At 36.3% G+C, this 13,569-nt stretch overlaps 1 protein-coding gene across 1 annotated transcript; it reads left to right on the top strand.

Annotated features, from left to right (window-relative positions):
- The first annotated feature begins 5,806 nt into the window (after positions 1–5,806).
- Positions 5,807–12,767, top strand: faim2b (Fas apoptotic inhibitory molecule 2b). The gene is made up of 12 exons (XM_033967396.2): positions 5,807–6,019; positions 7,077–7,122; positions 7,211–7,278; positions 9,231–9,295; positions 9,383–9,436; positions 9,956–10,006; positions 10,093–10,132; positions 10,235–10,272; positions 10,915–11,002; positions 11,234–11,329; positions 11,922–11,975; positions 12,589–12,767. Exons 1-12 carry the CDS (start codon positions 6,005–6,007, stop codon positions 12,736–12,738), a joined length of 765 nt encoding a protein of 254 aa, XP_033823287.1. The 5' UTR covers positions 5,807–6,004; the 3' UTR covers positions 12,739–12,767.
- The last annotated feature ends 802 nt before the right edge of the window (positions 12,768–13,569 follow it).

Below are 13,569 nucleotides of genomic sequence, written 5' to 3'. Positions count from 1 at the left end.
TAAAGCCTCTGTAGGTGATTTTTCCCATGTATTTTAGCAAAATGTGTCTTGTCCCAGTACATATATATTGTCTAAGCAGCTCTTGGGGTCAATATCAGCCTGCATCTGATTAGAAAGTATTTTATTGTCCTGTAACCAGAAAGTGCTCATTAGCATTCTAGTTGTTATTAACTTTTAATGTCATGGCAAAACTCCAGTGTGGAGAGTTGTGAAAAGTGCTTATAAACTCATTGCTGTGAATAGCTAAGAAGAAGAAGACGCTTTGGTTGCATAAAGTAAGTGAGGAATAACTCTTTAGAATGAACTAGTTTTGTTTTTTTCTGGTTTTTGCTGTAGTAAAAATAAGGTACACCCCTGTTAACTGGCTCCTCCTGTTCAGTCGTGTTCTTTCCACACTAGAAACACCATTACATCCTATTACACATCTGGTCTCATATTACAGTTGTGATAATACCAAAACTGGGTGAGTCTGGAGTAGATTTTCACAGCATATCCCACTGTGGAAACAATGGTCAAATTCCACGTGACTCATGTGTGCTTTTGACCTATCTTGCAATTGATCCTACCAAAACAAATAAACTGAAACCACATTTCTTTGGCACAGGATCTTAAAATGGCTCCCCCATTGTTTGAGAGCTTATCCAGTGCGTGGTTCAAATGCGTAAATCCAAAACTGCAAAACTTCTAGCCACTTTAAATCAGTATTTTTGCTTTTTATTTTATTTTATTTTTTTATCCTGACATGAAATACTATACCATTTGATTCGATGCTTTGGGGGTTAAATGAAACGGAAACACTCTATAGCCTGAGTCACTTCTGAGTCCTGCTGTGCGTAAAGTTTGGGTTCATCTGAGGACACAGGGAGAAAAAAAAGAAAAAACGCAGTTCCCAGAAACGATCTCACTGCTGGTTTCCATCGAAATTATGAAGACTACGCAGTTACACATGGGCTTTTATGGGTTTCCAACTGGACTGACGTTGAATCCATAATAAATATGAAATAGTGCTCTGGTTTTACTACAGCCAAATAGTTTTTCGCCTCGTCATAACATATCTCCCAAGTTGTGCGAAGGCGTGCTATTGTTCGTTCCAACTGTAAACCTTTGCTTATATTTGGGTCATTTCCTGTGCTCCAGCCTATATCCGAGTCGTATATGATCTATCTATGGGAAGGAGGTAGGTCAGCCTCTTGCGCAATGCCGTTTTGATGAATGATACTGCGAAGCGTGCCAAGTTTATCCACCCAAAAGAGCTCGTGTCCTCATGTGAACTGCGCCGTTGGTTGGTGCAGTGGGGAACGGGGACTTGTGGTTTCCAGCAGGCAGCAGACTACACTCACATTGTATTAAGGAAGTGCTGGAGTGAAGGTCTCAGGCGCCCCCTGCTGCACAGACACGGGGTTTTTCATTTTGTACTTGTAAATGGTCCAGTTTTTGAGTGTGTAATGTTTCTGTGGACCTGGTTCTACCACAGCATATTGGCACAATCTTGGCTAAGCTTATCTGTAAAGAAGGTGGGACCATATGGGTAAGTTATAAGTGTTTATAAGTTATGAGCGTTTCTGTTGGTTCCAAAACTGCCTATTTATTGGGTTATTGCGCCATCTAGGCACTAAGATAGGAATAGGCAAGGCAAGTTTATTTATATATCACAATTCGTACACAAGGTCATTCAAAGTGTTTTACAAAATCAGAAAGACATTAAAATCACAATACAAATCAAAACATGAATAATCACAAATAATCATCATAAAATTTACATTCAAAGAGAAAAGTGCAAAATAAAAACCACAATAGCAAAGTAAATGACATTGTACACAATAAAGAGAGATCATGAAGGGAGAAGGATCTTACATATTCAGCCTACTTCAAATGTGCAGGAGACTATGTAACTTTCTGAAGGTGGCACTGCATCTGCATGCTTCCAAGGAAACAGACAGTTAAACTCATACTCCGGAACATTCCCCATGGAGGTTTTATGTCATACAGTGGAAGACTGTCCAGAGGAACAACAGTTCCATGGAAACCTGCAGGATGTGGCACAAATTGAGGCTAAATTAGTCATGTTTGTCCCTCCAAACGTCCAGTCCCCACCCCCGCCATAACAGTGAACTGGACTCTGCACTGACGCAACAAACTCATGTACCTTGTCCTGCTGTATCCGCCTCTGCCTCCAGCCATGTTGTTGTGTTACATACCTCAATTATGTTGTTTCTTTTGAAAGTGCCTGTGAAAAATTATCTATCTATCTATCTATCTATCTATCTATCTATCTATCTATCTATCTATCTATCTATCTATCTATCTATCTATCTATCTATCTATCTATCTATCTATCTATCTATCTATCTATCTATCTGTCGGTCTGTCTGTCTGTCTATCTGTCTGTCTGTCTGTCTGTCTGTCTGTATTCTATTCTTCATATTCCATTCTGTTCTACTGTTACGCACACACAGACAGAACAATGAATAGGCTTTAATTAAATATAGAAATAAAACATGAGGTCCTACCAGGCCATTCTGGTGTTTGGCTCCTCCCAAAATCTTCCAGAGAGTGCTTTTATTTGACTTAATCTTATGCACCCATCACTTTCACTGAACAGTTAGCCCCATGTGCCCTATTTGAATTACTTAACACAGGGGATGTTGCTGTTGTTGTTGTTGTTGTTGTTGTTGTTGTTGTTGTTGTTGTTGTTGTTGTTGTTGTTGTTGTTGTTGTTGTTGTTGATGTTGTTGTTGTTATTGTTGTTGTTACATATGTTACCTATAGATTATTCTAGAAGGGTCCAGTTCAATACCGTTTCAGGTAAATCACATTATTGTAGTAGGCTGCAGGTCATGACTTGTGTTTTGTAATGATCTCAGTGTTAATCTGATTAGTCTGTTTCCAAAAAAAACTTACAAAAACATGACGTCACTGCTAAAGATGTACAGTAAATAAATAACATATATTTTGTAAAATTAATAATCCTGTAGTCTAAAAATGGCCTTTATAAATATATATATTTTTTATAATAAAATATTTAACTTCCGGTAAATGTTCTTTTATTTTGAAAAGCACTTCCGGTTGGAGATGGAGCAGGCTCACGTGCTTTGACATCAACAGAGATTTAAGAAGCTAAAAACTAACAACAAACTACACTTTTTTGGCGCTGACATTTCTCAAATAGCACAGGTAAAATGTTTCAAAAGTGTCTAATCGCACACTTCTTTCAGTTAAATGTATTATGAGTCTTATTATTACGTTAATTAGCTGGAAAATAAAAGTACTCTTAAATGTGTATATTATAGCATAAGTTAGCCGCTTTCTTTAGGCAAACTGACTTAAAATTGTTAGATGTGTTTTAAATAGAATTAGTGAGAAATGTGTTGTTTCTCTCTGACATATGTTTCTGTTGTTTCTGTCTAAAACTATGCTAATTCTGTCATCAGATTTGATCGATTCTTGTGCAACTGATACAAAATTCTGAATCTACCAAGTTTTAATAGCAGCCAGCTGATCACTGGACTACCACATGAATGAAACAAACACAAGTAAGTGAAATTTACTTGATTACATATACTAGGTTTAACAGATCAGAACATATCTTTTTGCTATAACTAAAATGGCAGCATCAACAAAACCTGCTTAGTGTTTTTTTTCTAGTTCTCTCCATCACTTACAAAAGGGTCTGTCTGTCATATATAACATTAAGTCTTTCCTCTAGTCACAACAGAGATTACTCATGATTATGTCCTGACCCCTGTATGTAAACAGATAAGCCTCAGGATGACTCGACTTGTGCATTTGAGTTGCACAATATTGTTAAGTCATTGCTATTTCATTTCAAGCCAACGTAATACATCATTAGACACTAAATATATCATAATAATACTAATAGGTTTATTGCATTTTGTATCTTAATAAAAAATGTGATGGTCCTGTATTACACAAAACTGATTCTTGTGAACTTCAAGCCATGTTATAATGTTGTCACCTCCTCAAAACAAATCTGGAGTTGTTTTGTTTCATTCACACATGTTTGAGTAACACTTTATTATCAGCCTGTCTACATCCCCAAAGCACAAAATGCCCTGTTCCACCTTGTGATGTCATGAAGCGGTCATATTTAAGTTAGCAGCTACATTTTACCTTTAGTTCAGTTTGGCAATTCCAGAGCTGAAATCATTCAAATGATTCTAGTGAAGGCGTGTGGAGTTTATAAACACAGTGGAGCACTTCCTGTATTACCACATGATGACATCACAAGGAGTATTTTCTGTCTGAGAGAAGAACTCAGCCTAAATATGCCGGGTTGGCGTGTTAAATGTGTGTGAATGAAACAAAACAAAACTCCAGGTCTCTCTGTGATGAGGAAGCAACATTGTAACACAGATCAGAAAATAGCATAATATTGGCCCTTTAGATTTTCATTTGTGAACATAGACAGTCATGACATTTAATCAGAGCCATTTAAAACACACACACACACATCAGGTTTATTCATCTGAAATGTGAACTCTTCAAACCACATACTTTTACTGCCCCAAGCCTATCATTATAATCTTTAAACAGTTTGGTCACAATTTAATGAAAAGTCATTGGCCGTTCCTTGTTTAGTGTCTTTTAACATTCACTCAATCATTTTAGCATTCATTCTTTTACATTCAAATTATAATGTATATATTTTATCTCCATTATTTTATTTATTGGATCCAAATCTGTTACAATATTAGTTAATGATCATATTCATGGATCTTAGCTTCCTGTGCAACATTTGGACTTTTTACCATTACCTAGATATAGGCCTGTCATGATAAATATTATACATACTATAACCGGGTCTTAACCAGGTCTAAACTGAATCTCAATCTCGACTAAACCAGGACTAAACCAGGACTAAACCAGGACTAAACCAGGACTAAACCAGGACTAAACCAGGACTAAACCAGGACTAAACCAGGACTAAACCAGGTCTAAACTAGGATTAAATCAATAGTAAACCAGATCTAAATCAGGCCTAAATCAGGTCTAAAACACGACTCAACCAGGATTAAAAAAGGACTAAACCAGGTCTAAACCAGGTCTAAACCAGGTCTAAACCAGGTCTAAACCAGGTCTAAACCAGGTCTAAGCCAGGTCTAAACCAGGTCTAAATCAGGTCTAAGCAAATTCCAAACCAGGTTGACTTATCGTTCAATATATGAAGCTGGAACAATATTTTTTGGGGTCAATATTTTTTTGCATGACTAGGAAATTTTTGGTTATTTTCTGGCTATATGAAAACATTTAAGCCATCATTCTGAAACCCGTGGATGTTGCATTTTTGTCATCCATATCACTTATATATGTAAACAATAGAGTGTTTGTCCACTGATCCGAAGGTTGGTGGTTCGAATCCCGTTCTCGACATAAACATCACCGGTAGAGCGGTCAGATCCACTGACACGCACGTTGATGGTGTGATTCCAGCTCCCATAGATGAATGTTGTTGTTGTGTCTTTAGGCAAAACACTTAACCCACCTTGCCCCTAGTGTCCGTGTACACTGGTGTATGAATGTGTGTGTGAATGGGTGAGTGGTTCCTTGATGTGAAGTGCTTTGAGTGACTTGAAGATGGAAAAGCGCTATATAAAAATGTGGCTGTATTCCATTAGTATATCTCAGTGCACTGTATCTCAGGTGAATGGTCTGGGGCCTGTACCTGGACTGTATTTGGTGCTGATTACTCTGAGGATGAGTCTGGATCAGGGTTAGAGGCAGATTAACCACATGGACCAATATAAAGCTGCTCTGTAATCCCTGTGCACAGACACTCACAAAGACCTGTCCACTGCTGTACTGCTGACCATACAGACGAGATATTCTTCACTTATACCAAGATCTGACATTCGTATTGTGGAATTTCAACCCAACTTAACCAAAATTACTGAAAATTTACAATATTGATCAACGTTTGTTTTCAAATTTCAACCCGAAGATTTGAATTTTGAGTTACGAGCAGCCGGGATCCAGAGGAGCAACCATGAAGAAAGGAAAGGTAACTGTTGAGCTTTCCTCCCAATTTTGTGACTAATCTTTGAGTAATTTCTGTAGAAGTAGAGTGGTTCACCAGTGGTTTACAAGAAAGAGCCAAAACTAAACATGAATACAACATAGTAACAGTAAAGATACATATAGGAAAAAATGTCTTTGGATCTTGGACGAAATAAGTAGTTAATTATTTGGAATATCAGATTTATATTAGATTTAATTGCATGAAAACTAGTTGTATAATGTTCTTAGAGAGGTTTTGTTCATTAGTATCAAGTTTATGTTGCTACTGGTTTTATCACAATGCAAAAATACAACAATGAAGATTTAAAAAAAAAAATCCTCCTTTTTCGATTAATCAAATGTAATTTTATATACAAAATAATAGTACTTTCTTCATGTCACCATGCGATCTTAAGCTAGTTCTGATAAAGCTCAAAATGACACTTGAACTGTTCAGGAAAGCTCAAAGTCTGTCTTGTTAATGTTAGTATCGATACCTGCTTAAATAAGTATCTAGTTTTAATATTGGTTTTAGTATTTTCGATCCTTTTGACAGCTCTGTCTATGTTACTCTACTCTTTCTATGTTGTGCTATGTGCGTGTCTCCTAGCATCCATTTTAACTCTACGCAACCATGGAGACTACAGCGTAAATCCTTTACAGAAACAGATCAAGAAGAAATTAAACTTGATATGTAAAAATAACTTAAACACTTTCAAAAAATAAAAAACTTAAACACTTGCAAAAAACTTCATATTATTGCGTAAAATTAAGTTTATTTGGAGTTTCGGCTAATTTATGCTCCAACAATGTAACCTTTAGGGATGCATTAAAAGGACAAAATGATTTATGTTCTTGATTGGAAAGGAAAGTACTTAACACTTCCACATACAACTTTAAAACTGGTACTAAAATCTGGAACTTAACCAGGACAATACCACGACTAAACCAGAGCTAGAACAGAACTAAACCAAGTCTAAACCAGGACTAAAGTATAGCATATAACTTTATTAGCTAGTGGTAAATTCGTGGATTCACTAACAGCTACAGTTTCTTAGCAGGTCACAGATGACAACGAGCCCCCCACCTACCAGGAGGCCACAGCGGGTAACTACAGCAGACTATAATGGAGAGTGATGTTTTGTTGTGTTTAGCTGGTTTTATACGTTTGGTTGTTTTTCTGATTGTTTTGTAGGCTATTCTGAAATGGAGGCCCAGTTTGCGTGGGATGACAAAGTTATTCGTCAGACTTTCATCAGGAAGGTAAATAAACTGAATCTTTATTAACTGTTTATTGAGTTTTTCACAGTATACGCTCAGTCTAATAGAAACTGACAGCAACCATGTCCGCTTTGGTACCCTTATACCCTTACCCTTAGACACTTATACTTACGTGCTTACTAAATTACTAAAATGTGTAGAAAAAAAAGACATCTGAACATTCACACAGACAGGGATTAATGAATGTAGAAAGAAAAAAAATCCAAAATGGAGGAAGGCTGGCAGTACTGGGGATTGGAGGTAAATGAAACACTTTAGACGTTAGTTTGCATCTGTGATGAGTCACACAAGTTATTAATTCAAACTTTTATGGCTTAAATCTGATCACATAGTCAAAAAATAACCAGAAATGTCCCAGTAGTGCAAAGAAAACACGGTAAAAACTGACCCAAAAAAATATAGTTCCAGCTTCATATATAGAACAGTGAGTTGATATAGTGATAATAGTGACAGGCCTATGTAAATGATTTTGAAAAATGGATTTGATTGTACACACTCATCATGTGTACTTTGTCTTAGTAAAAATGGGGAGATTTGGTGTATTTTTGTTGAAATACGATCAGATTTGAACTGTATAAGGTTGAGAAAGTGACTTCTATGGATAATTATTGGTTCATTCTTTTAATTATGTGTTTCAGCTCATGTCTTTTAATGAACCAGTAAAAATGTTTTACTAGGATTATCTTGCATTATAGGTTTTGTGTCAGTGGCATAAAGTAGTTTCAGTGTGATAATGTGTTAATAATTTTTTTATTAACAATTAATAAAACTTTTTAAAATTATTTTTTGTGATAATAACCCTATATTCATTGCAAAGCTGTCAAGCAGGTTTTTATAGGTGATAAGACCCAATAGAGACGCACAGGGACATTTAGTTCTCTGTAGTAGAGCATGCCAGATTTGCAAATCACTAAAATGTAATTATGAAGTTAATTAGTTTTCAGATTGTTTTGTTATCCCTGGGAATTACTGCATAACTGATGAGTACACATTTTGGGATTGAGTTGAGACGTAAAATCTAACTAGATAGGTTTCATACAGAGACAACAGAATTTCAATCCAATATAGCTGACTTCCTGTTCCTCATAGGGCAGTGCTACAATTCAACTTTAGGCTTGTCTTGTGGAGGTCTATTACTGTTCTGAATCTCATGAGTCGACTCCAAAAATGGCCTGTTCCCACTCCCAATGGAGTCCAATTTGTCTCGCTGGTGAATTGGTACCACAGACTGTATAAAGAAGTGAGTGTGACATCACCCACAGCCTTCGGCTTCAGTAAAATGAAGCTCATCGAGGTTAGCAGTTATAGGAGCCAAGTTCAGACAAGTATCATAGCAACCAAAGAGCCAATCCAGAGCAAAGCTCTTGAAGGTAACTCCCCTTCCCGCCCGCACCGCTTGTCAACTTGTTGCTAACGCTAGCAGAAACGACCTCTGTAGCCGATTTATCTATTAATGTTCATATCTTGAGTTACGGACACAATAGTGAAATAAAACACCAAGATCATATAGAGTGGCTTAATATGAACATTTAAGACCAAAATGTCTGACAGCGGTAGTTACAGAGAGAGGGACCATAGTTTTTCAATGTAAAATGAATTGGAGCCAGAGTCAATGGAGCCAGAAGTGCGCCCACGATCACTTCCTATTTGGAACGCGGCGGCTAGCAGGTTAGCTACATCCATTTATATATAAAGTCTATGATTGGTAATGTGACCGGAATTATCGCGAAGCCCATTTTATGATTTTTTGCCAGGCCGGTCAATACACCTATACCCCATTGTGAGACATTTCATCAATGTTCAGGAGGTCAAAATGCATGTATTTTGGGAAAAAAATAATACATTATTTAATAATAATATAATAATAATAAACTGATCAGGAAAAACACCACCCTCCGTTACTGACTCGGGCTCATGATCTCTTTCTGTTCCAGGTGTATGCCATCCTAATGACGCAGTTATTGGTGACAGTCGGGATTGTCTGCCTCTTCACATTTTGGTGAGTTTTTTTCTCTGATTCCTTCCCGATGAATCTCTGTATGTTTGAATGTGATTGCTGTGACATAATGTTGTTTCCTTCCATCAGTGAGCCAGTGCGGTACTACATCCAGACACATCCAGGCCTGTACTCTGCATCTTAGTGAGTAGAGCTTCTGCATAATGAATAATAATAATAATAATAATGTGTTGCTGTTGTATATACTCTCAAAAATAAGAATTAAAAAAGAGAACAGTATGTAACTTTTTTTATTTTGGTTATGTTTATGGCACTAAAATCTTGCGTCCTTAGATGGAGCGTGTGCGTATCTCCACAAAGCTGACTCGTATTTAGTCTGGAGGAGGGCCTCTTCCTGCTCCCTTTCTTTGTTTCTATGGAAATGTTGTACCTTTGGCTATAATCTTCCTCAGTATGGTACAAAATGTATATATGTCCATGAAGAATAATTCTCAAGTCTGGAACTTTCTATTTCCATGGAATCATGCAGGTGACAAACCACCTCCAGAAAGTTACATACTGTTCCTTTAATCTTTATACTTTTAAATATATATATATATATATATATATATATATATATATATATATATATATATTTTATTATTTTACTAAAATAACTCATTATACATTTCTGTATAACTATCACTTCTCTTTTATTTCCAGTCTCATGTTCTTTGCCACATACATTGCTCTGTCCTGCTGTGGAGATCTGAGGTTCGGGCTTTTTACTAACTTTAAAATATTTCTGGTTTATTTAAAATCATAATAGTTTTTCATTCTGTATATTTCTTCTTTTACAGGCGGCAGTTTCCATGGAACGTCATACTATTAGTTCTTTTTGTAAGTTTTAATTTAATTATATTATAATTTTAAACCAACTTCTGTGAATCACCCATGACTTAGAAGTTTTGTGCTGATTTTTTTCTTTTTTCTTTTTTATAGACTTTGAGCATGGCATTCATGATGGGGTTTATGTCAAGGTAATTAAATACGTTTTATTGTTAATCACAAACAATTAGTCAAATACAAAATTGCGTGATATAAAAATCGATAAAATATTATAAATGTTGGGTTTATAAAGTAAAATCACAATGCTCAAACTAGGATCAAATTTAACAAAGTTTAGTTTTTAAATGGGTTTGGTGGTTACAAAATCACATCCAACACTAAACTCAAACTCTGTAAAACCTGACAGTTGTTTATTATATTCACCTTATTCCAGAAGTTGGGGCGACGCCATCTTTATTATAGTTGTATTATTTTGCATGGAGCTGCCGATCTCGACCGTAAATAAGTTCTTTAGGGACTACAGATCTGTTTTAAAGCCTCCCAGAGAAAGGGGGCAGTGTTGACTTGTTGATCACATAAACACATTCTACACAAATCAACACAACTTTATATCAGACTTCAGAGGCAAAATTTTTCTCAAATTCTCTGTTAACCGACAAAAGTGCAGTTTAGAACCATTTAGAGGCATGTCATTATATAGTAAAATGTCATTATTGTGGGTAACAAGTATCTCATGTGATATTACCGGGTTGTTATTTTTTTAGGTTAAGTTAGAATCCTGAAAATGTAAACGTTTAAACTGTACTAATGTGTCCTGTTTTTCTTTCCTCCAGCTTTTACAACACAAAGTCGGTGCTGTTGTGTTTGGGGATCACGGCCATGGTCTGCTTCTGTGTGACCGTCTTCAGCTTCCAGTCCAGAGTAAGTTTATTTTACTTCTCTTGTACATTTGAGCGCAGTGAGGCTGTAGTCAGCAAAAGACATGTTCTGCCGATCGATTAGTGACTAAAAGGGGGCCTGGAAAAAAAAGCTCTCAAAACTATTACGTATATCTATGTATCTGACCCAAACTGCGCTCACAAGACTACACTACGACGAGTGAGGGATACACAGATTTCCACCAAATGTATAACTTTATAACCCTATTTCCAGATTGACGTCACCTCTTGCCAAGGCGTGCTGTTTTCTCTCTGTATGGTGATGCTGCTCTGCGCCATCACCATCTCCATCGTGGTCCCATTCGGATACGTAAGTCCACACTCGTCTCCATGGAGATGTTATTGTTATCTCGAATGTTCCACAGTATGGCATATATGTATCTACTGTGTATAGAATTTATTTTGCTATGGGTGTTTTATTGCTAAAAAATGCCTTTAAAAAAATGTGCATTCTTACTATGAGCGTGGTCACTTCTCCATAGATCTGACCCATCCATGGTATTTTGAATGAGAAAAAATTGGGCCGATGCAATTTAAAGCTAAATATTATCTTTCAAAGAGGAAAAAGTCCTCAAAATGTTGCTTATAACAGGAAGCTGAACTTGTCTACATGGAGATTGCCAATTTTAATGCCATAACATGTAAGTTTTTTTTGGGTAAAGCATTAATATCTCCATGGAGACAAACAGAAAAGTTACATAGTGCAACTTTACGATGTGAAAACAGGACGGGGAGCGTTCTAGAAGGGTTTGAAATAGTTGAGATTAGCCGCAGGTCTATGAATGGAACTGGTTCACTCAGGTATGGTTAATTGGATGGGCCAGTCTAAGCCAAATCTCTGTTGTCATTCTTAAATTAGACTTGTCTTAGCTGTGTTTTGTAATGTTTTTTTTACCTCACAGGTCCCGTGGTTACATGCGACTTACGCTGTGTTAGGAGCCATATTGTTCACTCTGGTAAGAAATAAATACATGTTAATTATCTGCTTTTAAAATGTAGAATTTGGTCAGTTATTATAGTGTTTGTTATAAGAAATATCCGACTTACTGTATATGAGGCATTCACACACACCACAATATTGGGTCCAAACTGGAACTAAACCTGGACTTGACCAGGACCAAACAAGGATTAGAACAGGACTAAACCGAGGCTACATCAGCACTAAACCAGTCGACTCAAGATACCTCTTTAATAATAATGATGATAATGATATTACTACTACTACTGCTGCTGATACTACTCCTATTACTACTACTATTCCTGTTACTACTACTACTACAGTTACTATTATTTCTACTATTACTACTATTATTGCAACTACTACTACTACTAATAATAATAACAATGATAATAATATTAATGATAATAACTGTAGCCACAGTTGTCCTGGGGCAGAGTGACGGAAGCAAGGCTGCCAATCTGTCTTTGGTCCCTCTGACCACCACCATCACTCAAACACAGACACACTCACCCCAACTCACACACTCACACACAAACTCACACACACCACATTGATACTACAATATAAAGATGCTCTACTAAGTTAACGTCTTATTCTTCTTGTGTCAGTTCTTGGCATTTGACACTCAGATGTTATTGGGAAACAAGCACTATGCCATCAGCCCAGAGGAGTACATCTTTGCCACCCTCAGCATCTACCTGGACATCATCTACCTCTTCAGCTTCATGCTCGCCATCTTTGGAGGAGGACGGGACTGAGAGTGCAGACTTTCTTACAGGACACTGAATGCACCAGGTTGAATTTGCCACATTTGAACAAAATCCATACAGCTTCTGTTTATCCATGTTGCAGGAAATATCAGTTGCAGATGTGGGTTTATTATTGGTTTTATGCCAGATGCCCTACCTGACCCACCTCATGTTTGGATTGCAAACTTGAGCTTGTTGCTGTATTAACTGTAAGAATACATTTTTCTGTTTCAGTTAGCAGCCATTTTCAATTTTCAAGTTTCTAATGTTCAAAATAATTCGTAATTGGCCATATATGTTAAATCACACATAATAAAATCTATTTATCATCTATACATGGATTTATCATATTTTTTTGCCAGATGCCCTACCTGACTTATCCCAGCTCATATGGACTGCAAACGCGTTGCTATTTATTGTAAGAACATATATTTTTCAATACATTTCAAGCAGCAGCTATTCCATTTTCTAGCTCCATTTAAGTAAATTGTTAAATAATAATAATAGTAATAATAATGATGAATTCTTAGCCATATACTGTAAGTCATGCTTATTGACAAAATCTGTTTATAAAGTACTTTTGTATTGTGTATATATGTGTGTGTATACATATATATTAATCAGTAGTTATATCAGTTTCATATTTTTCTACAGACATTTTTAAACCTACTATGTGAATAGTTAATAGATCAAATATATAGGATATAGAGTTTTTTAGAGTCAGAAGAGTGAGTTATTTCAAACTGAATAAACCGTGGCCTTTTATAGAGTAGGATATTACAATACTACATTTATTAAAAGATGAAATACACGTACACACTCACTAATGGTTCTAGCTTC

Source organism: Periophthalmus magnuspinnatus, chromosome 5 (assembly GCF_009829125.3).
Source record: "Periophthalmus magnuspinnatus isolate fPerMag1 chromosome 5, fPerMag1.2.pri, whole genome shotgun sequence".
Classification (NCBI taxonomy): domain Eukaryota; kingdom Metazoa; phylum Chordata; class Actinopteri; order Gobiiformes; family Gobiidae; genus Periophthalmus; species Periophthalmus magnuspinnatus.
The sequence above is the reverse complement of the archived record's forward strand: the minus strand, read 5'-3'. Positions and strand labels throughout refer to the sequence as shown.

What these genes read in the sequence shown, in the direction of transcription:
- faim2b (XM_033967396.2), top strand. An exon ending in GTCTGCCTCTTCACATTTTG is followed by an intron (nt 9,296 to 9,382) that starts GTGAGTTTTTTT and finishes TCCTTCCATCAG; the next exon opens with TGAGCCAGTGCGGTACTACA. An exon ending in TCCTGCTGTGGAGATCTGAG is followed by an intron (nt 10,007 to 10,092) that starts GTTCGGGCTTTT and finishes CTTCTTTTACAG; the next exon opens with GCGGCAGTTTCCATGGAACG.